The 27,604-nt window shown below is 28.3% G+C and overlaps 1 protein-coding gene across 1 annotated transcript in view; it reads right to left on the reverse strand.

Moving 5' to 3' along the window:
• Window positions 1-596: 596 nt before the first annotated feature.
• LOC107443846 (tryptase alpha/beta-1) overlaps window positions 597-27,604 on the reverse strand; it is a 34,737-nt gene continuing 7,729 nt past the window's right edge. Inside the window, exons 2-8 of the mRNA XM_043041741.2 lie at window positions 17,960-18,170; window positions 13,728-13,803; window positions 12,691-12,917; window positions 10,010-10,107; window positions 7,954-8,234; window positions 2,367-2,518; window positions 597-962 (exon numbers count right to left, since the gene is read on the reverse strand). Of these exons, the coding sequence (XP_042897675.2) occupies window positions 798-962; window positions 2,367-2,518; window positions 7,954-8,234; window positions 10,010-10,107; window positions 12,691-12,917; window positions 13,728-13,803; window positions 17,960-17,974 (1,014 nt within the window). The 5' untranslated portion in view covers window positions 17,975-18,170 and the 3' untranslated portion in view covers window positions 597-797. The remainder of the gene's footprint in view (window positions 963-2,366; window positions 2,519-7,953; window positions 8,235-10,009; window positions 10,108-12,690; window positions 12,918-13,727; window positions 13,804-17,959; window positions 18,171-27,604) is intronic.

Consider the following 27,604-nt stretch of genomic DNA (forward strand, 5'->3'; position numbering starts at 1 on the left):
AATGGTTTTTCACTGATGGACCAACATAATCTGGATGTTAACCATCAATAACTATATCAAAAACCATTATATTTCTTGATGGTAACAAACGTAAGCAACCATTACCTCAATGCACGAATTCGGATTGATTTATGATGGTGCAGCACAAGAATAGCAACTTGTTTTGACGGTTTGTTCACGATGAACTATCACAAATTTCCATCATAGCGTCTTAGAAATCCAATGTTGGAACGATCATGAACCACCATCATCCCAATATAGGAATTCGGACTAATTTATGATGGTCCAACAGTAAAAAAATATTGTTTTGGTGGTATATTCCTGAGAACCAACAAGAATTCCCATTAAATCATTATGGAAATGTATAGTTAAAACCATCATGAACCATCACGGATTGTTGGTCCATGAGAATCTTAATGGTTAACCATCATAGTATTAAAGCAACTTTTTCCATCATAAAATGATGGAAGTTTGTTGGCATATCTAAAACCATGTGCACGTAATGGAAAATGTTGGATGATGTTGGACTACCATGAATAGCACTGAAACCAACATAAACCATCAAATTATTTTGATGGATCATAAAGAATTTTGACTTGGATGAGAAGTTGAAATGGCATTGTGCACAGTGCTGATCACATTGCTTGAATCATAGTCTTGAAAATGTAGAGCCTTAACCCCCATGAACCAACGGGCTGTTGGGAGAATTGTTTTACTTTAAACGTTTTAAAACTAAACGTCGTGAATCTGCTTAATATTATTGAGATTAAAAATATTGAATGTAAGAAACTGCTATTTCAATGCGTAGTTGCAACTACTCTGTGTATCCAGTTGCTGTAGCTTTCTACTCTGGTGTAGATTCCAGGAGTGTTTGGTTGCCCACATCCTATCCCGAACGAAACAATTCCAACTTGATACCATCGCCCTTTCTTTTCACACGTCAAAGGACCACCACCATCACCCTGTTAAAATAAAAAATTATATTACATTTTAAAAATATTTACATACTATGGCATTAGAGAAACTATTGTTCGTATAACTTTTTAAGACTATCACGTGGCGAGTTAATAAACAAACAAAAAACAAAAAAAATGCGGAGACTTAAATTAAATAAACAACTGATCACTCATTTTTATCACTTCTAATTTCTGTGAAAGGCATTTAATGATAAAAGTACAAAAATGCAAGAAGACTCTGGGAAACAGAATTTTCTTCAAAATATTTAATAAACTTATTCAAAGATTTGAAAATTTTTCAAAATTTTTTCAGAATCCATCAATTTGTGAGGGAAAGATTCACGTGGAAGGAAAGCTCTTTAATAATTCACATATTTCAAAGTTGTAATGATTTTTGCCTCCCAAATGTTTATATATAAAGATCTTTAAAATCAATATGTTTAACTAAATTTTGTCGCAATTTCAGATTAGTTTTATCGTTGAATTAACTTTTATGGCCGTAGATTATTTCTAATATGATTTTTTTGAAATATATAAATAACATATATTTGATATATATAAATCTTGCATAAATTGAAATAACACGTCAGAGGTGCAATCAGAGAATATATATTTTGAATATATTTTTTCACGAAGACGAATAAAAATATTTCTATTTATTTACATTTATCTCAAAGACACACACATAAATTACCAAAATATTTTTTGACAAATGTATAAATTAATTCCACGCTTCACGTATGGAACAAAAGCGTGGCATCGCCATGTAGATATCTAAGGCAATGAAAATAGCTTCTAATTCGCTTGAGGAAAATATTTACCATACTTTGGTTTCAGATCCGTAGTGGCAACAGAGGATAAAACACTCAACCCTCATCAATAAGGAGACCCAGGTTCAATTCCCAGCGATGGCTGGTTGATTCGAATTCTGATTTGGACTCGCACTGACCGCAGTGCTGTCACAAATGTATCGCGTAGATGTATCATGGGTTAAGTCCCTTGTTGGCTGGCAAACTGAAACAGGGTTTCTTCTTCATTTTATGCAAAACTCGGATTAATTCACATTAAAAAATCCTCCTCAACGGCTGGTTTGTTTCAATGCTTGCCACTGCAGTTCCCTTGTCTTTTGTGTTTGATTCAAAATTACAAGGCTGCACATGGTTTGGTTCAAAATTACAAGTGGAATGTTGATGGCAGGAAACCCGAAAACTGATCGACTGTTCAATGCCAGATATAAAATACTTAAGTGCTTAATTATTTAAATAATTTAAAAATAACTTAGTACTTTTATTAGGATGAAGTTATAAAATGGTATTTAAATTGACGAATTTGATAAAAATGGACAATTATTTTTGCCCCTATGCAGATATTTTAAGATTGGTGTACAGAATTTTTTAAAAATATACTTACATCGCAGGCGTCTCTACCCTCTGCGCCTGCGCAAAGAGAAGTTGCGGGTAATTTATAATTTGGTCCAAAATGAAACCTCAGAGCTCGTTCGCAATCATCATTTCTCCACAACGGTACATTCACTTCTTTTAAAACGACTGTATGTTCATCATCTAAAAATAAGTCATTCGAATTAGATTTTACAGAAAAATAATACACATAGTGATTTAAAATAAGAACAAAATTACTTATTCTGGAACTAAATTTAATGCTTCAAAAATAATTAAGGAAAATTATTTTGTTAGGTAAATTATCTAAAACAGTATTGAAAAATCAAGAAGTTTACAAAATTTCCTTAGATGCATCTTTAGCGTAGCTAGTTACTATAAAACAATTCTTATTTGAAACCATATACAGATGGTTATGCAAATATTTGTAAGAAAAGTCCATTTCCTATTGATTCATTTATTTATTTTTGGAATTTTCACCATGGATAAAATTTGTGAACTTTTGAAAATTTTATCTCTTTGACATTTTATCTTTATAACGCACATGGGACACCGGTGTCCCTTTTACATAATTTTTTTCCTGTCACTCTAATTATTAGCAAAAATATAATTAATGTTTTTTAATTATTAAAAATAGTCAAATAGTTACTAAAAAATTTGTTAAATTATCGGAATTATATTTTTACTAAAAGACAAAATTACAAAAAATATAGTTTGAAAATTTTGTTTCATTCATATTCAAAAATGTTTCAAGAACTTATTTTGTAAAAAAAAATTTCAATTATGAATAACTGTTTCTCTCTCTTAGATCTAAATGACTGCAAATAAGTGCAAACTATGAAAAAAATTATTGTTTAGAAGTGAGCTGTGTCCTCAGAAGATTGGAAGATTTTACCTTTAATAAAGAAAAAGTCACCGGTGTTTCAAGCTGTATTTCATAACCATAAATTATCAAAATGGTAAATTTAATATTTTTCGCTTATTTTGATCTAAATTAAAACAATGGAATAATGAAAATAAGTATAAGAACATCTTTAATAAAAATTCTGCGTCAAAGGGTTAAGCAGATGTATTAACATTTCTTCTCCTTACTAGCAATGATGCTGCAGTTAAAAGAATATTTTTTGTTATGATGGTATAAAAATTTATAAGACATGTAGTTAAAAATCTCAAACTTATATTTAAAATGAAGTTATTTATTTCAATTCATACTAACTTTTATTTAAAGTATTATTTCTCAATAAAATGTAACATAATAAAATATAACATCTCAATAAAATATAACATCTTAATATTCTACATTTTATTGAAAAATAATACTTTAAAGTAAGAAAAAAATTCCGCAGCTAAAATTTATTAGGTTTTTAGCATTTAAACATTTTAACATACTTATTGTCGAAAACAAAATTACATAAAAATATAATAATATTTTTCTATACTTTAATATTTGGAACAAAACAGCCTTAAAAAAGACAAAACAAAAGTAAAAAAGTTTTCACAAAACACCGTAGTTTAAAAAAATTGCTTCAGTCCTCCATTCTGCTATTAAACTCAATGTACTTTTGAATAATGAGTGCTGAAATTTCTTAAAAACAAATATTTAAAATACTATCTCGATCTTCCATATTTTAATAAACATTGATGCCTTAAAGTGAGCCATGATTGCATTGTGATAAAAACACTATACTGACATTAATAAGAATTGGTGTTTAACACCCGATCAATGGTTTGTTGTTCACTGAGCTTTAAATCGATTGGTTACAGCCTGTTGCATGCAAAGGTGACCGTTGCGCTGCACACATTGCCACTATCACGCTGTTGGTTTCTAAATTATGGAGCTTAACCTCAATGGTCCCCCATAACCTAGCAAAGGTTTGTTTGCTTTTTTCTAAGAGAATTGCACAACTTTTTATTAATATTTTTTTTATTTTAAATTTTACTATTTTACTCGTGAATAAATAAAAATATTAAAACACATTTTGCAATAAAAACAATTTCTGAAGCAAAAGCTCGCAAGCTTTTCGTGTTTTTTCCCCCTTTCTTTTTAAGTTAGAGAATTACTTTTCTTTTTAAAACTTTCTCATTTTACTTTGAAACTGGCTTAAGATATTAAAATATATTCGGCATAAAAATTTAGAATAAAATAAAGGTATGAAAGCACATTTCTCAAAAATAAATAAATAAAAATACTCTGCAGCAAGAGTTCGTGTTTTTTTAGGACGAGGCGAAAAATACATTTTTTTATTATTTTAAGCTTTAAGCTTTGTTTTCGAATAAAATAGAGATATCAAAAAAAAAAATTTTTCAAAAACAAATAAATAAATAAAAAAATACACGGCAGCAGGAGTTTGTGTTTTGGGGAGAAAGAATAAATTTTTTTTTTTTTTAGCATTATAATTTCATTTTCGAATAAAGTAAAGTTATTAGAACTTTTCTTGCATTAAAAAAATAATTCAGCAAAAATTCGTAAGTAAATTTATAAAAGTTTTCTTTGGGGGGGGGGAGGACTCTTTTTTAATTATTTCATCTCAAACTTTAAGATTTTAGTTTAGAATTAAATAAGGACATTAAAACACATTTCATGTTAAAAAATATTCTGCGTTAAGAACTGTAATTAATTTTAACGTGTCTTAGAAAATATCTATGCTGTACTTTCCTACATTTTCACATAAGAAGCAAACATCCTTAAGAGGACTCCATACTAAGGGAGAATCTTTTCGAAACGAATTGGCGTCCTCTTAACTAAGAATGAAGATTTAAACTATCCCTAAACACCATAGTTTCTTTGTTTTACAAAAAATCTTCAATCAGGCATCCAGTGGTTAGGTTCAGTATTCTTTGCGGAAGTACATATTTGAATTTCTTCAAAACAAACACTTAAAGTGCGATCTCCAAATCACGTGAAGCATTCTTGTGTGAAACGTATTTTATTGTGCGTGAAACAACGCTTCAAGGGCGGTGGCGAAAATAAAAGCTAAAAAATATTTGTAATAGGATTTATAAATAAGTTGTTTGAAGATTGTGTCCTTCACAGTCATAAACTTCCCGATAATTTTATAGCCCATCCAAAAAAAATTTAATTTCTTAAAAAAATCGGTGGAATTCCATTGATATCCTATCGGTTACGCTTTTCTGCGCTTAAATGTTGAAGATGTAGTTTAAGAATAGCAATTCAGTCCTTGAAGTAAACTACTAAAGTTTAAAAACCGTTAAATTGTTTGTCTTAAAAAACTCTTTATGAATTGATCGGAAATTGTGGTTAGATATTTTTGAAGCGTTCCAAACATTATTATAAAACAAAACAAAAAAATGCTTATTTAGATGTTTTTAGGAAATTAAATAAGTAAAATTAAATGAAGATTTTAATTTAAATACTTATTAAAATTGAATGACGTTGAAAAATTAACTAAAAAATTAGCTAAGATTAAGAAATAAACTAATTTTCATTTAAATAAAAGGTATCTCCGTACGATTTCATTGCTTGCGTATGGTTATTAGTGACTTATTTTATTTGCAAAAGAGAAAGACTCCTTAAATTATAAAACATACTGATGAATTATAGCTAATTTTACTTCACACTGGATTTTATAAAGAAAAGTAGACTTCCGACTCAATATTAAAAGCATTGTTACGCTTTGCTTACTAAAAAGCACAAAAGAAATGTACTAACCGAACACCTTAATAACTTTTGATCAGATGATTGGATTTCCACGTACTATCTTAACAATTCTTGGGGCTAAGCATAAATATGCAAACTTATATGAGCAGAACTTATATGAGCAAAAAATATACTTTAACTAAAAAAAGACATGTTTTTCTTCTCTAACCAACTTAGATTCATGACTCTCAAAATATGGGAATGGTTGCTAGCTGGAAAATATTTTCACAATAGTTTAGGCGATCGAAAGTTTGGGGTCCAGAGGGTTAATTTCACCTCGAGCTCACTTCTTCGTATTTCTGGAAATATTTGAGCAAATCAAAAACTTTTTGTACCCAATTATAAAACTCGTTTATCCGAAAGTAACTCTCTATAGAAGATAAATCTTTATAATAATTTATCATTCATTTTCAAATATGGTCAAAACAAATTTTTTATTTATAAGTTACACACATTTTTCCACCATGTTTAATTAATTTAAATTGACAAAATCCAAAATAGGAATGGAATTTGTTTGATAGTTCCTTAACTTTTTATTTATTTTCCATAACAATTGTGAAATTTCAAACCTTTTCCAAATAATTACTAATTCCTTTATGATTTGTTTCATAAGCATTCAATTGAATTTCGATATTATTCAACAAGTTTTTTAAAGTACTTTTCTTTTCATTTTTTACTAATTTTCATTTTTAACTTGCGGTAACATAATAACATAATATAAGTCTTATTAGTTTAAATAAAAGTTTACAGTAAATAAAATGCTTTTTTATAACACATTTTATTCTCAAAATATTAATTAAATTAAATGCTTCCCATAATCAGTTTTATGACAGTATTTAAGTAAATTAGTTATTCTATTATTCTTACAAATATTTTTATTGCAAAATAAGTTGTTTAATGGTAGTTTTTCGTGGTACATATTATACAAGACGGCCATTATTAAAATAAAGGTGTTTTTCCCCCCATAAAGAAACAATTTTTAATTAGTGTTATTTAGACAATAAGAATTGATTTAAACAAACAGATACAGTTCTGTTTCGCCAGGGGTTACAGTAGCACTATAAAACAGTTTTTAGAGTAAAACAAACAATGCAAGTACAAAAATGTTTTTAAATATTAATATTTTAAACGTATTTTGATTTTGCTATCGTATTTACAGTCACAATTACGTTTTATACTTATATTTTATAAATCATTTTAGCAATCGTGTTTTTCCTTAGCAGAAACGTGCTGCAAGCAAATTTTATGCAGAAACGAGGAGGTTACTTGAATCTGATCTTGCACCATCGGGAACACTCATTGCTTAAAAAGGAACAGCATGCTAGAACTTAATTTATAAAAGACTAACTACAAATAACCCAGTTTTCACGCGAAAAATTTACAATTGCTCAGGGAAATCATGATTACTAAAGTTTTTATACAAAATAAATACAAAAAGCATTTGGATACATGCAATTCGAGCAGAAGTAAAGTGATTATGCCTAACCATGTGATTTAAATCAGATTTAATTGGATACCTGTAAGCGACATCACGCGTGTGTGTCGAACCTGATTGGCTTTTGAATGGACCAATACCATGATTTACCTACGAATACGTCCCTTGCAGGCATCCAATTGTAAATGTAAAAGTGATGCTGATATTAAAATGTTTGAAAATGCTAATTTTCTGTACTTGCTATGCCATTTTATCACAGGAAAATATCCAGTATCCATACAATGCCATTTTAACCCCTGATAGAGAAAAACCGAGCAATATTTTTCATTTAAAAAATCTAATTTCTAATCTAAATAGTATCTACACCAAGTATGATCTGATTTGGTTCAGTCCTTTTTTTTCATTATCGGGCATTAAGCACTTTTACTTTAATTATGGCCACTCTGTAGACGTTCAGAAGACAAGATAAAAGATAATAAAGAAGGCATAGAGTTGAAAACCTCTTACTTCCGATTTCCTTGCCCCAGCCAGTAACAAAACATTTGTGAGAAAGAATAAGTTCATTGTTGGTTGTCCCTTCAGAAGGCATGCATACCACATTTACATTAGCTCTCCGTTTAGCTGGTCTATTTAGTTGAACGAGAGCAATATCATGCAGCAGCGATCGGTTATTAAAAGTTGGGTACACAACAATCCTTTTAACATCGAACTCTTCATAATTGTAAGGCTCTGATGTAGAAGAAACATCGTGTTCTCCAAGGCGAACTTTTAAAACATTTGGAGAAGTGCTAAAAAAAAGATTAAAAGTTATTTTAATTGAAGTGGAAAACCTATAAAAAAAACATTTTGAATAGTTGCAACATTTCCATCAATAAATAATTGTGAGAGTCATGGTGGCTCAGGGGATAGAGCGATCACCTTCTAATGAAGTAACCCAGGTTCAAATCCCACTGATGACTGGTTGATACGGATTCTGCAATTTTCAAAATAAAATTTATCACGTGATCTATAATGTAGTGCTTTGTTTCTGAACTGCAAGTAGGGGGAATGTGAGGTTTTTAATTTACAACTGCTAATAAGAAGTTGCAAAACAAATAGTACACATGAAGCTTTAAATTTTGGTTGCGTTTCTCAGAAATAGTTTTGAACTTTGTTGCACCGAGCTAATAGAAACTAGAAATTGACATTTCTTTTTTTCCAATGAAATAATAAACAAACAGTTTCTGACAGCATTGTACTGAATTCTGATATCCCTATTTTAAAATTGTTACAAGTTTCGAAAACTTCTTTTTTTACTGAAAAATGAGCTCCCGATTCTTATAAATAAACCTCAGAAATAAAAATATGGAAAAGGCTGAATTGTACAAAATTTTACTTCGTATAGTCATGTTCTCATATCTCAATAGGGCACTTGATTTATGATATGAAAAATTTTAATTTATATTATTCAATAATAAAATTATTGCTAATGGCACAAACCTCATGGTTCAAAGAAATTTTTAATGCATAAAATTTTAACTATTCATTTCGATGCTCATTATTTTTTTGCTTATTATTATTCATTTTTCTTTATTCTCATCATTATTTCATGTTCATTGTAATACTTAATATGTATTTAAATTTTTTAATGTTCATATTAAATCTTTTTTATTTAACGATGATTTCATAATTAATTGTGCACTGGACTTATTTTTTTTCATATTCTTTTAACCTTCTTAAAATTTTATTTACAGAGTTAATGCAAACAACAAAAGTGTGTAAAAAGGAGTAAGATTTCAAAACTTAATTAATTATTCCAGTTTATACTAAACTTAATTCAATATTAAAACACTATGGTAAAGTTATTGAGAGTAGAACTGAAATCATATCAACCGATACATGGTTATCAGCTGAAACGGCTGGTGAACACATTGTCACCATCATGCTTTTGGTCATAAAATTGTGGCGCCTTAACGTCTATTAGATTATTGATCAATGGCTTACTATTTTTGGAGTGCATTGTAAAAAATGGATACTCAAATCTCAAGAACTTTCCGGTACATGCTCCGAGCGAACGTTTCGTCAAAGTGACGAAATAACTATAGCCACTTCTTGATGCCATGGTTGATCATTTTTTCGTAAGCTCTATATAGGTGGATCAACGTCACCCCTACAACACAAGAAAGACAGATTGAACAAAGAGATAAATTACATCCATGCCCGAATGGGATTCGATCCCGGGATCTTCCTAGTTTGATGTTAACTCTTTGACCACTATACAATCGGTCGACTTATGTCGTCATTCTTCTAGTTTCGATCGTCTAGTTTTTATTTCAGTTTTGACATTCTAGTTAATTAACTCCCACAATGCACAGCGTTTAGGTTCCAAGTCAAGGAAATAGTTCGCATTTCTTCCCAAATAACGTGATTTCTTGGCGAAATGATTCTCGATATTAACAAAATGCAACTCAAGGACTGCAGAATCGTCAAAAGTAAGAATTTCATTTTTGAGAGTGGACTTTACAATTTGTTTATACTTCATGAACATTTGAGCGATTTGTTATAAAGTAAACATATTTCTTACTATTCATCAACACAATGAGCTGCCGTAAGAATCCAATATTCATCGACTAATGATGCTCCACATACGTAGAGGTCTTGAGGTTTTTCCAAAATAGCAGCCTAAAGTAAACAAGTAATTTATATGTTAGAATTTTGGTATTGTTTGAAAACGTAAACTAAAATTTTGATACTGTTTAAAAACGTATATCAAAATTCTAATATTGTTAAAAAAAAGTATATTAGAATTTTGATATTGTTTAAAAACGCATATTAGAATTTTGATATTGCTTAAAAAAGTTTATTAGAATTTTGATATTGCTTAAAAAAGTATATTAGAACTTTGATATTGTTTGAAAACGTATATTAGAATTTTGATATTGTTTAAAAACGCATATTAGAATTTTGATATTGTTTAAAAAAGTTTATTAGAATTTTGATATTGCTTAAAAAAGTATATTAGAACTTTGATATTGTTTGAAAACGTATATTAGAATTTTGATATTGTTTAAAAACGCATATTACTTGCACCATCGGGAACACTCATTGCTTAAAAAGGAACAGCATGCTGGAACTTAATTTATAAAAGACTAACTACAAATAACCCAGTTTTCACGCGAAAAATTTACGATTGCTCAGGGAAATCATGATTACTAAAGTTTTTATACAAAATAAATACAAAAAGCATTTGGATACATGCAATTCGAGCAGAAGTAAAGTGATTATGCCTAACCATGTGATTTAAATCAGATTTAATTGGATACCTGTAAGCGACATCACGCGTGTGTGTCGAACCTGATTGGCTTTTGAATGGACCAATACCATGATTTACCTACGAATACGTCCCTTGCAGGCATCCAATTGTAAATGTAAAAGTGATGCTGATATTAAAATGTTTGAAAATGCTAATTTTCTGTACTTGCTATGCCATTTTATCACAGGAAAATATCCAGTATCCATACAATGCCATTTTAACCCCTGATAGAGAAAAACCGAGCAATATTTTTCATTTAAAAAATCTAATTTCTAATCTAAATAGTATCTACACCAAGTATGATCTGATTTGGTTCAGTCCTTTTTTTTCATTATCGGGCATTAAGCACTTTTACTTTAATTATGGCCACTCTGTAGACGTTCAGAAGACAAGATAAAAGATAATAAAGAAGGCATAGAGTTGAAAACCTCTTACTTCCGATTTCCTTGCCCCAGCCAGTAACAAAACATTTGTGAGAAAGAATAAGTTCATTGTTGGTTGTCCCTTCAGAAGGCATGCATACCACATTTACATTAGCTCTCCGTTTAGCTGGTCTATTTAGTTGAACGAGAGCAATATCATGCAGCAGCGATCGGTTATTAAAAGTTGGGTACACAACAATCCTTTTAACATCGAACTCTTCATAATTGTAAGGCTCTGATGTAGAAGAAACATCGTGTTCTCCAAGGCGAACTTTTAAAACATTTGGAGAAGTGCTAAAAAAAAGATTAAAAGTTATTTTAATTGAAGTGGAAAACCTATAAAAAAAACATTTTGAATAGTTGCAACATTTCCATCAATAAATAATTGTGAGAGTCATGGTGGCTCAGGGGATAGAGCGATCACCTTCTAATGAAGTAACCCAGGTTCGAATCCCACTGATGACTGGTTGATACGAATTCTGCAATTTTCAAAATAAAATTTATCACGTGATCTATAATGTAGTGCTTTGTTTCTGAACTGCAAGTAGGGGGAATGTGAGGTTTTTAATTTACAACTGCTAATAAGAAGTTGCAAAACAAATAGTACACATGAAGCTTTAAATTTTGGTTGCGTTTCTCAGAAATAGTTTTGAACTTTGTTGCACCGAGCTAATAGAAACTAGAAATTGACATTTCTTTTTTTCCAATGAAATAATAAACAAACAGTTTCTGACAGCATTGTACTGAATTCTGATATCCCTATTTTAAAATTGTTACAAGTTTCGAAAACTTCTTTTTTTACTGAAAAATGAGCTCCCGATTCTTATAAATAAACCTCAGAAATAAAAATATGAAAAAGGCTGAATTGTACAAAATTTAACTTCGTATAGTCATGTTCTCATACCTCAATGGGGCACTTGATTTATGATATGAAAAATTTTAATTTATATTATTCAATAATAAAATTATTGCTAATGGAACAAACCTCATAGTTCAAAGAAATTTTTAATGCATAAAATTTTAACTATTCATTTTGATGCTCATTATTTCTTTGCTTATTATTATTCATTTTTCTTTATTCTCATCATTATTTCATGTTCATTGTAATACTTAATATGTATTTAAATTTTTTAATGTTCATATTAAATCTTTTTTATTTAACGATGATTTCATAATTAATTGTGCACTGGACTTATTTTTTTTCATAATCTTTTAANCATACATACATACATACATACATACATACATACATACATACATACATACATACATACATATGGGGGGGGGAAATTTGCTTCGATAATAATATTACAAACGTTTATTTATTTAAAAATGAAATTAAAATAACGTTTTTTTCTACTATTTGACCTTAATAAAGCAAAATTGTCTCTCATCTCAAGAACAATTTACGTAAAATTTGAGAAATTTACAAACAGTAGACTCTGAAGCAGAATTTCAGTTTTGTTGAAGGAGAAAACTATTCTATTTTTCAGATAAAGAAAATATTAAAAAAAATATATGTTTTCTTACATGCCAGGCCCATTCTCCAGGTTCTGTAAAACCATCTCTCTCATCATGAGGACCTTTGGTTCCACAATTTTCAGATTTCTTCTGAATAGGTAAGATTCCTATGGACACGGCATTCGGATCAATGAAGCAGCATACTTTGCTGCTGTATGAGCAATAAGAATATGGTTTTCCACCAGATCCAACGCATTCCCAGTATTCCATGCAATGACACTGACTTCTAAGAGCGGCTGGAATATTTAAAAAAAAGTGCTTATTTATCAGCGAATTGCTAGAACTTGTTATCAAATAATCAGAATTGATCATCAACAAACTCATCAAAAATGTATGAGGACTGATTGCCTACAAATCATATTTGATCAGCAATGTATGAGAACTGGTTACGCTGAGAAAAGAAGTATGATCAAAACTACTAGAATATGGTAAAATTTACCGTGTTAATTTAAGATAATTTTAAGAATAAAAGACTAATTCCCACATCAGCATTCAACGGTAAAAAAACGGCTTTTTACGGTTCAAGCATTTATATTTACGGTTAAAGCACAGTTTTATGGAAGGATGGTCAAATCGTGTGTATTGTCGTTTACCTCGCTTCTGCATAACGGGAAAACAAAAACGAGATACAAATTTTAACTTTCAAATTGACTCTACTTTTTGAAACCTTTTAAGAAGGTTTGCACTCTGTTTACACAATTTAATTTTTCCAATTCATCACGTATTATTGGAAAAAGAAAACACAAAAGACTTTAAATGATGTTTCAAATTGTCCATATATTGCCCCAAAAGTTGGTAAAAATGCACCATCTATTTAGTTAAACGTAATGTGACTTTTATGATTTGCTACTTAAATCACTTTCAGAAAAATACAATTTATTGCTTTAAAATATTCTTTTGCATATTTTTTTCTAATTACGTGAAATGAAATAAAATAAGTTCGAAAGCAATTTTAAAATTTATTCAACCATGATTCGTTGTCATCGATATTAGCAAAGAATAGACATTAAATATGTAGAACATTCGAATATATAATCAAAACTTACCTATGGTTGAAAGAAATTGTGTGAGCACTACGCTTGAGCTTAGTAACCATATGATAATCATATATGCGAAGTGTATCTAGAATAAGAAAATAAACAAAATTTATAATTCAGGAAGAAAAAATTATTAGAAAATTGTTTTATGAATTTTTAAAGCCAGAAACATAGAGAAAGCAAAAATCATCGATACATTTTTTAATATCTTTTTCTCAAAATAAATAATTTAGATTTAAAAGTTTTAGACAGGTACTTATCTGAAATGGTGACTGCTTTCCCGAGTTGTCGCTAATACGAAAATCTTCTCCCAGTAAACGGTAACAGCCGAATTTTAATATCACAATACAATGCAACAAATATCGACATTATACCACGATAACTTAAATTAATTCATATTATTTTTGTATTAACAAATATCTTCGCTTTTCAAATAAAATATATCAACACTCCCGAAAATACTGGATTTATTAATTATCGTTATGTATAAAGTTTCGCGACATTATATTTTCGATAGTTATCAAAAAGATAATATCACGATATTCTTACTGGGTTTTTTTCGGTATTTATTAACAGTTATTGATAATGATCACGATATTATAGCTTTAGATTATTATTGTTATCAATAAAGATCGTGGTATTTTCATATTCCATATATATTGTTACCATTAATAGTCGCGATATTGCTGTATTTCATACACCAATGAGTATTATCAGTAACCGATTATCTGTATAAACTTCCTAGAACCTATAAGTACCTATTGCAGGAACAACTTGAATAATTGTTTTTTTTTCCAATGCCTACTCGTATATTAACTTTCGTCTTTGTAACAGATACTAGAGCAGATTTGCTGATCACTCTCCTCTGGGCACCATAGAAGGTGGGTCAACATTGCTCCCTCAGTAAGAAGGACACACAATGCAGAAGAGAATGAAAGAACATCCATACCTTATCCGGGAATCGAACCCGGGACCCTCTGACTCAAGGTCAGCTCCCTGACCACTATACAACCGATTGGCACTTAACTGATTGTTTTGATACCAATTGTCAATGTTCCTGGTTTTTAAATTTTTTTATTTAGGGAGAAACAAAATAAACATTCAAAAGTTTATGAAAATTAAAAAGTGCGAATATTTATTAAAACACTTATAATTTCATACGCACACGATTTTAAATCACAGATCATCAGGAAATTATTAGAATAATTAGACGTATTAAAAATTATTAGAATTATTTAGAATCAAATAATTCCTTAATAATTTTATCAATTTTATGCGTATAATAACCAAAGAAATCTGAATCTTCAAGCGAGAAAGTTTATTTTGCTCAGTGATTTTTCTGACCAATAAGAATGCGCCGGCAACAAAAAGAAAAAGGAAAAAATCTTTTATGCACTTCCGTTTTTATGATATACAAAAATCTGGTTATAAATTGAATAACAACATTTAGAGCCAAACAAACAATTAAATGTTTAATCTATTTAGCACGTAATTCATAAATTAATTCCAGTTGTGTAAATTTTAAAAATGACAACATTGATTAAATATTATAGCACTAATATGAATACGATCAATTAATTCATGAAATTGCTTATATGGAAACTATAGCAGCCCTAACAGAGAATACCTAAATTCTCACGAGGAAAAGTATTGCATAGTGTTCTCTACATAGAAATAATAATAGCTTGATTTATTTACTTTATTACATTCCGTAATTTTATTCATGTGACTGAAATGCTAGTGACATATCTTTGCCATTATTTTTTTATCCTAAAAAAATTTAAAAGTGAAGCAATTTCGTTTATATAATAAAGAAATAGAAAAAAAATTACTAAAAAAAGGAAAGAAAAAAGAAGGAACTAAAAAAAATATAAAACCCCTTGTTTCTGCTTCAAAAATTCATGCAATTGTATTTCTAACTTCCTTTTGTGCTTATTTCTAAATCTACGGCAATCTCATACATTGTTTTTGGTTTGACTTTTTAAAGTTCAATACATTATAGTCCCAAAGTAATTTTTTTTTTTTTACACAACAAAACACATGGTTAGAACAGAACATATTTTGTGTCAGAACAAAAATAAACATTTTTATCATCGCTCACGCTGCTCCTAATCTAAGCCTTTACTACATTTAATATTTTAATATAATAAATAAAAAACAACTTCCAATGCAAGATGCGTTTACCATTTTAGTACTATAAAAAGTACGTTCCTATTTTTATTTTATTATATTTTTTTATTTTACTATTATTTTATTTTATTATATTTTTTTATTATTTTTTTTTTCATTACATTTTATTATTATATTTTTTATAATATATATTTTTTACTTTATTATAATTGCTTTAGATATGAACAATTATAAAGCTTTTTGGTAAAACATATCAGTTCCGAAAATTCTACTACATATTAATATTTAATAGAGAAATAGAAACGTAGTTATAACACAATTTTTATTTTTTTGCATTCATAAAGAAAGAAGTTTTTACTAAAGGAACTGATAATAATTTTTTTATATTTTATTAATCAATTTATTTGCATTTAACGTAATTTTCGGCAATACAATATCTTTAAGATTTTTTATTACTAGAATGTTTTGGCCTCTGCTATCTGATTCTTACTACCCGTCGGAATAGTTTCTCAATAATTTTTGTTTCCTGAAGATTAATACATTTATAGCTCAGAACTAAAATCTATTCATTTAAAAGAGCTCAAAATATTTTATTTCATTCTTACGGATTTAGTTTCACAGATTTCATTTCCGATTCTATTGGGATAAAATTTAAGCCTAATCCTTTTTCTTGATTACCATTTCAACTTCTTCCACAAATTAGTTTTTAAATTCTTAATCAATTCACGGTTACACTTATTTATTATTTAATAATTGTAAAATAGTAATTTTATATGTTTATAATAAAATGTTACTTAATAACATTATATTATCGGATTACTTTATAATGTTATAAAGGAACAACACCTTCAGTTACTTGTGAAAAAGATCATCATGATTGGTATTTTTCATTTTAATAAAAATATAACGAAAATAACTCAAATGATAAACGTTAAGTAATAAATAAACATTGTAATTGTTAAAAAACAGTTGAAAATAAATTTAATAAATGTATATTAAATATATCACTAATCAAAATAGAACGAAATGAAAATACCGTAAAATGAATATATAGTATATAGTTTTTATTAAATCCATGTTAATGTCGTCTAATGAATTTCAGATCTTATTTTTTAAATAAGGATCTTACCCTAATTTTTTTTGCCACTACTACTACCCCAGTAACAATTAGTAGTGATTTTAGATCATTATCTTTTTATGTTATGTAGCGATATACAAATTTTTAATTTAAAATTTCGACTTAAACGTTAGCGGGATAATACAAAGTATAATGAACCATAATGTGCTGTCAGTATATTTATTAGATTTGAACCATTTGAATATCCAAGTTGGTAAATATTATGGTAAAAGAAAATTTAAAACAACTTCACTAGGATATAGGATCAAAGTTAAATATCTTACAAGTAAATTTCCAACAAAATTTGAAAGATATTGTAGTTTAATATAACAATTATATGGTTCAGTATTAGTATTCAAAAATGTTAAAATATTAGCTCTCTGTCACTTTATTAACAAAACAAAAGAAATCAGTTTTTCGTATTATAGATTAAAATAGTAAGTTTATGAACTAAGTTCAGTTCTTCGTATTTATTGAAATTCCATCCTCGTGTTGTTGTAATTAACGATGTCAAGTATATAAAAACCCTGCAAAATAAAGTATAGTAAGTTTGTGAACTAAGTTCAGTGAACTAAGTTATTGAAAGTCCCGTCTCGTGTTGTTGCAAACATTGTTAAGAATATAAAAACCAGCAAAATAATGTATAGTAATTTTACGAACTTACTTTACATTAACTCGTGTTGTCGTAAGAAAAAGTGTCTAGAATATAAACAAAGTAAAATAATAGTAATCTTAAAGTACATGTAAAAAAAGCTGCATAAATTGTCTTAATCAAAGGAACGCATTCCTGCCCAAGATACGTAAATACCTACAGCGTATACAAAACATTCATAGTTTTATAAAAATATAATCACAATTCGAGTTCTTATATACTACTGTCATTGTTTAAGGTTGATATAATTTATACTGATCTTCAATTTTGATTTATATTAAAAAATAAAGCACACATTTTGTTTACATGAGAATAACAATAGCTAAGACAATCACAAATTACCTGCATTGTATCCATTGTAGTGCACCCACTGTCTAAGCATGCAAGCACGGCCTTAAACCGGCTCTCTTTTGCTGTCAACTTTACCCATCAAGCACCCACGCAGGCCTGGGCCGCAAGTGCCTAGGCGATGAGGCTTCAAAACTGATACCTAGCAGCTGCGGGTTATGGGTCACTAGGACACACACACTACGAACCACCAACAGTAACACCTCTGCAAACAGAACAATAGATTGGATGAGGGAAGGCTCTAAAAAAAGCGACCAAACAGGACTAGATAGGAAATACTTTTAACTATAGTGTCATTGTCTTTTTCACACATTACCGGGGTCGCCCTTAATCAATATCACAATATTTAATTATGAATATAGGCCATTTTAAATAGATTTTTTTTTTATCTAAGTCGAGTAATTTTACATTTGATTGAATGAGATAATGAGGAGAGTGAAAATGCAAAACAAACTTATTTATGAGGTAAATCGGTCGAAGGAATGGTTTCATCGTGCGTTTGTTGTTTGTTTAAGAACATGGGTTCACACTTTTGCATGCATCGGATTTTGGAGTTGAAGAATCGAATTTTCGTTTTGAGAAAACGCGTCGGTCAAGGTGAAGGTAGAAATGGACTGATCATTGAACTTAGTTTTTGATTTTAGCGCGCTTTTAGAAACTTAGAATATTTTCTGCCATCCATGGCTGAAATTATTGACAACCATTTTCTTTAAATGACTGAAAAACGTTCACAGAAATTTCCTTCATTTCTAACTTTTTTTTAAAATTATTATTTATTGACGATGACATTAATTCCTATTATTATTTGACTATTTCTTTAAAATGATTTTCCTTTTGATGATTACAATAATCAACTCTACAAATCTGAGCAATAATGTGATTATCGATTAGAAATTCTTCTGTGACTAATTATGTAAAGAATCAAGGAAGAATGAAAACTTTAAATCGATTCCACAAGCATAATATGTTGCTAAAACTTTAATAATTTTTAAATAGTTAAATTAATTGCGCAATGTTGTTAACTATAACATGATGATTATAAGAAAGTGAACTTCGACGCTCTAGCTTTACTAGATAAAGGTCTTTGTGTAGTATTAAAATAACTTGTTACCACGGGCAAAAAAAAAACATCCGCGTGAAAAATAATATAAAAAAATTCCTTTTCCTGCTACTTTTTTACCTGAAATTGCCCACAAATTTTTAACTAATTTACATAGAGTTATATGAATATATTTTTAGTTTACTAGGAATTGTTTGAAATTTTAATAAGACAATAATTTTTTTTCGATAGTTTAATAATTTTTTTGGGTGTGTGACTCCTTAAACTACGATTTTAATCAAAATTGCGTCTTTATTCTACCGGGAAGTTTTTACGTTGTAAAATTCAATTACGACAATAAAAAAGTGTTTTGAGGAGGCAATTTTCTCTACTTTTATCCTACTTTCAGAAAAATTGGACCATTCTTGTGCTGTATTATTACCCAAATTTTTGTTGCAATACTAATAAGAAATTAAACTCAACCCTTTTTTTACTCAATTTAAGTCAAATTTTTCGCATAGTCAACTTTAAGAAGAATTATTAAGCTCTCTAAGATGGTTTAACTTGGCTTTGTATTTAGGTTGCCGCAATTTTATTCACTGTTGTGGCTCAGCGTGTTCCAAATTGTTTAACAGTGCCCTGTTGCCCTTAACTTGTGCCACTAAAGACAAATCAAACAAAATCTCTTCTAAATGAAGTTCAAAATTCACCTATAATGTATGCGTGAATAATTTCTATGTAGATAGAGAAACTTTGTGAAATAAAATTCATTTAATGAAAAAAATAAGGTAATGTCCCAATACGCGTTCCACCTGTGTAATAGACATTTACGTTTCTATTAAGTGCCTGATGCTTTTTTTTAAGATTAAGTGCTACTGCCCGGTATACGTTTGCCTTTACACAGTTAGATTCCCTATAGGGACAATACCAAAAATAGCACTTTATCAGGCATACTGGATATTTTGACAATAGTTTCATTTAATAAATTATTCTGCATATATTTTGCAATTGTCTTCCTGAAATAGTCATCAAATCAATATTTAATAATTCTAGTATAGCTGTAAGTTTTTTAGAAGAAGAAAAAATTATATCTTAATCAGAACTTTGAAGAAAATTTATTTTATTTGAATTGCAGAAATGTTAAAAACAATATTTTAAACCATAATCAAAGCAATATTTTAATCCTCATTTAAAAACAATAATTTTTACCATAATAAATTGTAATTCACTTTGAATCTAATGAAAGTTTTAGTAATAAGTAAAAAATTTAAGGATGCTTGTAATGAACAAAACCTTTTCTATTAAAAACTAGTTTATAACAATAAAAATGATGAAAATGACTAATTTGTCCAGATTTAAAAAGTCAAATCAAACTATAATATCAAGTATCAAATTTTAACTTAATTATGATACAACGTAGAAGGATATGTTTTGGAAGTTTAATGCATCCAGTAAATCAAATTAAATTGTTCAATGCATGAGAAAAACAATCGACATTGAGAAAAAAATATGGTCAAAACTACCAGAAAATGGTAAAATTTACGTGTTTCTAGCTTTATGGGAACACCAATAAAGCTCCGTAAATCTCACCGAAGCGGTTCTGCAATGATTTTTGTAAAATTAACAATAAAATATGGCTTTATAATGTGTGTTAAAATTTGATAAGTGGTAAAATTTGGTAATTTAATCATGATACCTTAGAGCTTGTTCGCCAAGCCTTAGAGAATGGCATAAAAACCATTTATTCGATTAAATTTACGTTTCAGTTTTGAATTTTTTACTAAATGTGTTATTATGAGAACTGTATTTTTGAAAATCAGAATAATCAAAAAATGTCCGATAAACCATTAACGGGAAAAAATTACCAAATGGAGGGTTTAAATACCCCATAATTTGGTTTTTAATTTTTTAATAAAAATTATGCTGCCGTTTTTTTACCAGAAATGTTAAAACCATTCAGTGTAGTAACTTTATCAGAACTTTTCACCATGTAGGAATTTTAAAATTGCTATAATTTAATTGCATGGTTTTTATTATAAACATAATCTTGATTTGATATCAAAAACATTTCATATGATATTCAGAATAAAATAATTTAATACTAAAACATAGAAAATTGCATAAAATCGTTAGTAAAAAAAGCTACTAAAATTATAAAAAAAAATTATGAATTTTGCAGAATTTAAGTATGATCTTTTGTAAATAAAACATTTTAAGCCTTGACTATTATCTAGTATGTTATAAATTATAATGGAATAAACATTTATCTATTAGTCCTCATTAGAACGCATAAATTGTTAATTCAAATTGCAAAATATTACATTATTTATATGATGCAGGATAAAACAGTGTGAAATAAGCAATAAAATTTTAGATGAACTTTCCATTCTTTTTATCCCATTTTATTAAACTTTAATCCTACACAAAAGATTAAAATTACTTATTAAGTTATTTCATCACGCGAAATAATTTTTCCTCGGAAACAGTTCAATAACATTTCATTTCATTTTGCTTTGCTGAGAAAGCTAAAAATTTTAAAAACCAGTCAGAATTGTTCTTATCTGCTATTCATCGAAATATTTCTATGCAATTTTTTCGTTTTATATATATTCCAAGAATATTCCATTTTATTTAAATATTAAAATATATTTCATCATAAGTAAATTATTACTAGTTTTCAAAAAGATTAAAAATGCAAGATTTTAACCTGCAGTTCGTGATCAAATAAAATTGAATATTATCTTTTTTGTCAGATACAAAATTTTTATCATGAGTTATCATTTACATGTAAATTAATTTATGACATTTTCACTAATCTTATAAAAGATTTATTTTTATTTATATTATTAGATAATTAGTGCTTGGAGATTAAAAATTCCAAACATATTACGCCTTTATTAAATTATAAGCTTTTCTAAAATTAATATTTCCCTTATTTTAACAAATAAATTGTTGAAATGGTATGTTACTACATTTACCCAAAGAGCCATGGAATTTTAAAATCCGGTTTTTAATATATGTATAAAAAGAAAGTTTAAGATCCTCTCCTATTGCGAAATATTTTATTTCGAAATCTGGTTTCGTATTAACTGTGATATGCTTTTTCAAACTAAATTTAACTTTTTATTATAAGTCATCTTCCTAATATATAACTCATGAAATCTCCAATATTTAAAAAAAAATGATAATTTTTTCTTTTAAATATATATTTTTTAAGCATTTGTTTATATCGCTAATTATTAATTCATATAATATACAAATAAAGAAAGATACTTTTTGCGAAAAAAAGGGTTTATAAAACAAAACTTAAATAATTTATTAAAAATTAACCATTAAATAACTTATAGAATCAACATTCTTATAGAATAACTTATACAATCAATATATTTATAGAATAACTTATAAAATCAGCATACTTATAAAATAACTTATAGAATCAACAAACGTTTAATGACGCGCTTGACCAAGTACACTGAAAAATTTCCGGATCAAATTATGGAAAAAAATCCCTGTGCTTTTTACGGTGAAATTCATTTATACCGAACCATGTTAGGGAACAAAATATTTGATGTAGCATAATATTTCCAATAATAGTTATCGGAAAATCACTGAATCGTTCTAATTAAATAAATATTACTGTAAAAATTACGGTATAATATTTCACAGTAAAAATGAATTTTACGTTGAAAAGGAGTTTCCGGATGATGCACCCAAACTGCCGTTACTTTATAACGTAATTTTTTAATCCAAAATTTTTTACAGTGTAACAAACTATACAATATAAGAAACATATTATTTATAATTAAGAGTACTTTCATTCATAGATGCACCTTCAAATTTTGTTTAGAATGATATTTCCAGAAAGTGCTTAAAAATAAGACGCAATCGTCAACGAATCATCAGGTTGATAGGTATGATACAAGGTTGATTAATAACGATTGAGATGAAGATCGAGTTATTCATTTTTTTCAAATAAATTAATAACTTTTTCGTCTAATTCAAATTGTATCAACAGTAATAATTTTGATGTGTGAAATACTTTTATTATTAGATTGTTTTTATTTATTGATAGGTATTTCTTAATTTCTTATATGTTATAAAAAATCTTGTTTATTTTATTTTTAAACCTAATTAAATTTTTATAATTTCATAAGCGTGTAAAAAATAATGAAAAAATTAAGACCTTAAAATTAAAAATTTATTGATAAAAAGCATTTGTTGAACATCTCCAATATCGTGAAAAATAGCACAAAAATTCCAATATATTTTAAACTTCATGGGAAAAATTTTGAAATTGTTGTTTTTATGGTAACAAAGTCTCACACCACATTTTTCAATCCCTCCTTAGCCAAATATACAATCAAGGAGATTGTTGTAAAAAAATTGTATATCCTGCAATTATGTGTGGATCAATTCTTGCTAAACGCATTATGATATTGGTAGCTGCACCAAGATTTGGTTCCCCCGAGTTTGCAATATTTTCTTTACCTGAATTTAGTTCGATCTTATAGGTAAATCCACCTCATCATAGGATTGAATTTTCATGTATGTTGCAGATATGTAACGCGGTGATACGAAGGGTTAACAAATTGTATGCAAAATATGCAAAAATGTGCAGTTATTGTAAATAGCAATCAAAGTAATTAATGTCTTTATTTGCAATCAACAGTAACAAATTCTATCTTCCGAACGACTTCGAAAACAATTTTTAAAAGAATTGATTCTTTGTTACACACAAAATATTCTAAACGATAGCAACTTCGAAGAAGATATTAAAAAAGAAAGAAAAGAAAAACAGTTGAATGCCGTATTCTTTTTATCGCTTTCGTGCTCGTACAAGAGAAAGCAGAAAGANATATATATATATGGTTGCCAAATACGATTTACTGCAATTAATTCAATTTTATTGAACGTTTTTAAAGTTACAGCAAAATAATAAAATAATAAATTAAGCGTGTAAAAAATAATGAAAAAATTAAGACCTCAAAATTAAAAATTTATTGATAAAAAGCATTTGTTGAACATCTTCAATATCGTGAAAAATAGCACAAAAATTCCAATATATTTAAGACTTCATGGGAAAAATTTTGAAATTGTTGTTTTTATGGTAACAAAGTCTCACACCACATTTCTCAATCCCTCCTTAGCCAAATATACAATCAAGGAGATTGTTGTAAAAAAAATGTATATCCTGCAATTATGTGTGGAACAATTCTTACTAAACGCATTATGATATTGGTAGCTGCACCAAGATTTGGTTCCCCCGAGTTTGCAATATTTTCTTTACCTGAATTTAGTTCGATCTTATAGGTAAATCCACCTCATTATAGGATTGAATTTTCATGCATGTTGCAGATATGTAACGCGGTGATACGAAGGGTTAACAAATTGTATGCAAAATATGCAAAAATGTGCAGTTATTGTAAATAGCAATCAAAGTAATTAATGTCTTTATTTGCAATCAACAGTAACAAATTCTATCTTCCGAACGACTTCGAAAACAATTTTTAAAAGAATTGATTCTTTGTTACACACAAAATATTCTAAACGATAGCAACTTCGAAGAAGATATTAAAAAAGAAAGAAAAGAAAAACAGTTGAATGCCGTATTCTTTTTATCGCTTTCGTGCTCGTACAAGAGAAAGCAGAAAGAATTGAATAAAAGCTCGTTCCATTTACTTTACGATTATGTTCTGTTATCCAACAAAGCCTCTGAAAATGTGAAATCTCTTTAGCTTATCCAGTTTGTAATACATTGTTTGAGTTATTGTTTGGATTATTCCATGGGAATAAAAAAAATGAGATCATTAAATTGATTCGGAAATTTAATGAATAATAAATTAAACAACAACAGATATTGACTATTCTACATACGTTTCCTGCTTTTAAAAAGGCTTTATTTGCAAAAGTTAATCTTCTGTTGCTATCAAATATTTATTTATAACATATCCCAGGAGGTAGTTAGAATAATATCGGTTTAAAATAATAATTTAAGGAATACATTTATTAAAAATTAATTCTTAATAGATCTTGATAAGGCAATAAGAATATTTAAAGTTTATAGTATGAATAACTATTTATTATTTAATGAGAAAAGTAATCCGTGCTACTATTTCGAACATTATTTTTGGCGTAAATTTATGAAGCTTTTAAAAGGATGTATCGCATTAACGTGACCGTAGTTTACTTATTTTATTGTTCGATTTTAACTGTTATGTGTTAGAATCGTGTCAAGCTATGCATAAGAATAAACTAATCGATAATTGACCTAAGAAAGAGAAAGTTAATTTTAAATTTAAAAATCAATATAATCTTAATTGTTAGTGTAATCCTATAATCCTCCGTAGAATTATTTTTTATGAGGGAAATAAAAATTTTATTGATGTCATATAAATGATTGNAAAAAGAGATACCATTTTGTTTTCGGTTGTACAAGAAAGAAGATCAAGCATTTTTCTTTTTTAAATTTAATAAGCCACATTAAAGAAGGAACGTTGCAATGCTACACGCTACATTAACGACGTCTCCAGAGTAACTGAATGACGGTTCATATAGAAATCGCAGGTAAGCGTCTCATACAACAACGCCCCCTATAGTTCGTTGCGATCGCGAATAGTTTTTTGAATATGGCTCTTTGCATAGATTTTCATACAAAATGACTGATAACTAAAAAACTAATCCAAATTTTTAAAAAAGAAAAAAAAATACTTCTTCATTATGCTAAAACACAATTATGTGCCGAGTCTCGTGCCTGGGCGAGGCTTCTGGGGCGATATATTGTGATTACAGACACACGCACAGCCGCGTTTATTATTATGTATAGATTATTTAAATAAATGACCAATAAAATGAAATACAAAAATGACTGATAAATAATACGTAGTAACAAAAAATGTGTTGAATTTGCTTTTATTTTCTATTACTCTTCGTCTTGTGGACAAAAAAAAGAAGAAGAAATTAGTAATCTTTAGCTGATGCAGGGAAAAATTTATCCGTACATCTGCCTGGGTAGGCCTTTGTTTAGGGATGGAAAAGTGAGATTAAAGATGCAAACAAGAAAAAATGCTTATCGCTACATTCCACTCTACAGATGGTTTTAAAAATCAGTATGAGTATTTGTTTTGAAGTAGACATTTCAAAATTATTAAAAAAAAATTAAGAAAAATCAGTAGAAGACAGAAAAAAGTTCATAATATCCAACTTCCTCACTTTTTTAGTTCACGATATCCACACAAAAATAACATTATCCGTGTATAGCAAGGCACGGGACAGAACATTTCGTTCACTATATCCGGGAGTTCACTATAAACCGTGCTCACTATAGCGGGGTTTGACTGTAATAAGAATAACCTACAAAATAATTATAGCTTTAACTCTCAAATCTACAAATTTAATCTTAAATTTCCCATTCGAAACATTTGCTGGGCTGCCTACTACACTGATTTTGGAAATTATTTTATTAAATAGTTGATAGTAAAAAACTAATGCTTTTCAGCTTTTTTTTTTAAAATAATATTGCTAACATTTTAAAGCCTGAAACAAAGTGGTTGAATCAAAGTTTTGAATCATTTGTATGAAATGGTGTGTAAAATAACTTAAAATCAAATTTACAAAACAAAGAATCATGCATTAAAACATAAACTAAATTACCACTAGAAGAAAATTTCCCCATAAGCACAAAAAGTTGGCAGTCCTGCAGTTGTAGTTAAGAACCTTCTTTTATTTATTTAAAAATACCTTGGAATAATTTATGACTTAATCGATAGGTTAAAGTAACACCTGTTTAAGAAAGCAATTTGGGGAATATTTTGATTAAATATCAATTCTTAATTGATCTTGATTGGGTAATAAGATCATTAAATAAATTCGAAAACATAGTGAACAATAAACTAGGCAGAAACACTGATAATAATAATAATATAAACAAATTACAAATCTTCCATGTATTTTCATAATTAAATTCTCAATTTGATTTTAATTTTTCTTTGAATTGTTCTTAGCTTTCTTAAATCATAACGATGATTTTATCACAGAAAAAAGTCGAATAATACCGAATAGCTTTCTAGGTAGATGAGCTTGAAAAGTCAATCTTTTAATTAATCGTTTGTAATTCATAGACATTCTAATCGATTGACTTAATTTAATCACTTAAAAGATGAGCTTGCTAGATTTCAATGATTTCCAATGCTGCTATTCTTGAAATTGAAATCGCATTAAAAGATATCCTAAGCAAGGCAAATTCTTAAAAACTAAAGGCCTTGGAATAATTATCAAAATAAATTTCTAAAGATGGTGTTTTACTTGATTATTGAGATTTAATCCACTAAAAATTATAAATAGGCTAAAAATTCTAAAAAAAAATGATAGTTTGAATTAGTTGAAAAATTAGTACTGTACCTGTAATTTCTTTGAATTGCTCCTAGATTCCTCAAATTGTTACAATCTGTTAATACCATGTATTCTTCCAGTAAAAATTCATATTTAAAATATTAAAGCTGTTTTTTCTAGGCGATTGGCTTTGTTATTCAACTGTTCCCACCACATTTGACACTTGGTCAAGTAATTCGGCCTCTAAAGACCTATGAAAACAGGTCAGAAGT

This window comes from Parasteatoda tepidariorum, chromosome 3 (assembly GCF_043381705.1).
Source record: "Parasteatoda tepidariorum isolate YZ-2023 chromosome 3, CAS_Ptep_4.0, whole genome shotgun sequence".
Classification (NCBI taxonomy): Eukaryota; Metazoa; Arthropoda; class Arachnida; order Araneae; family Theridiidae; genus Parasteatoda; species Parasteatoda tepidariorum.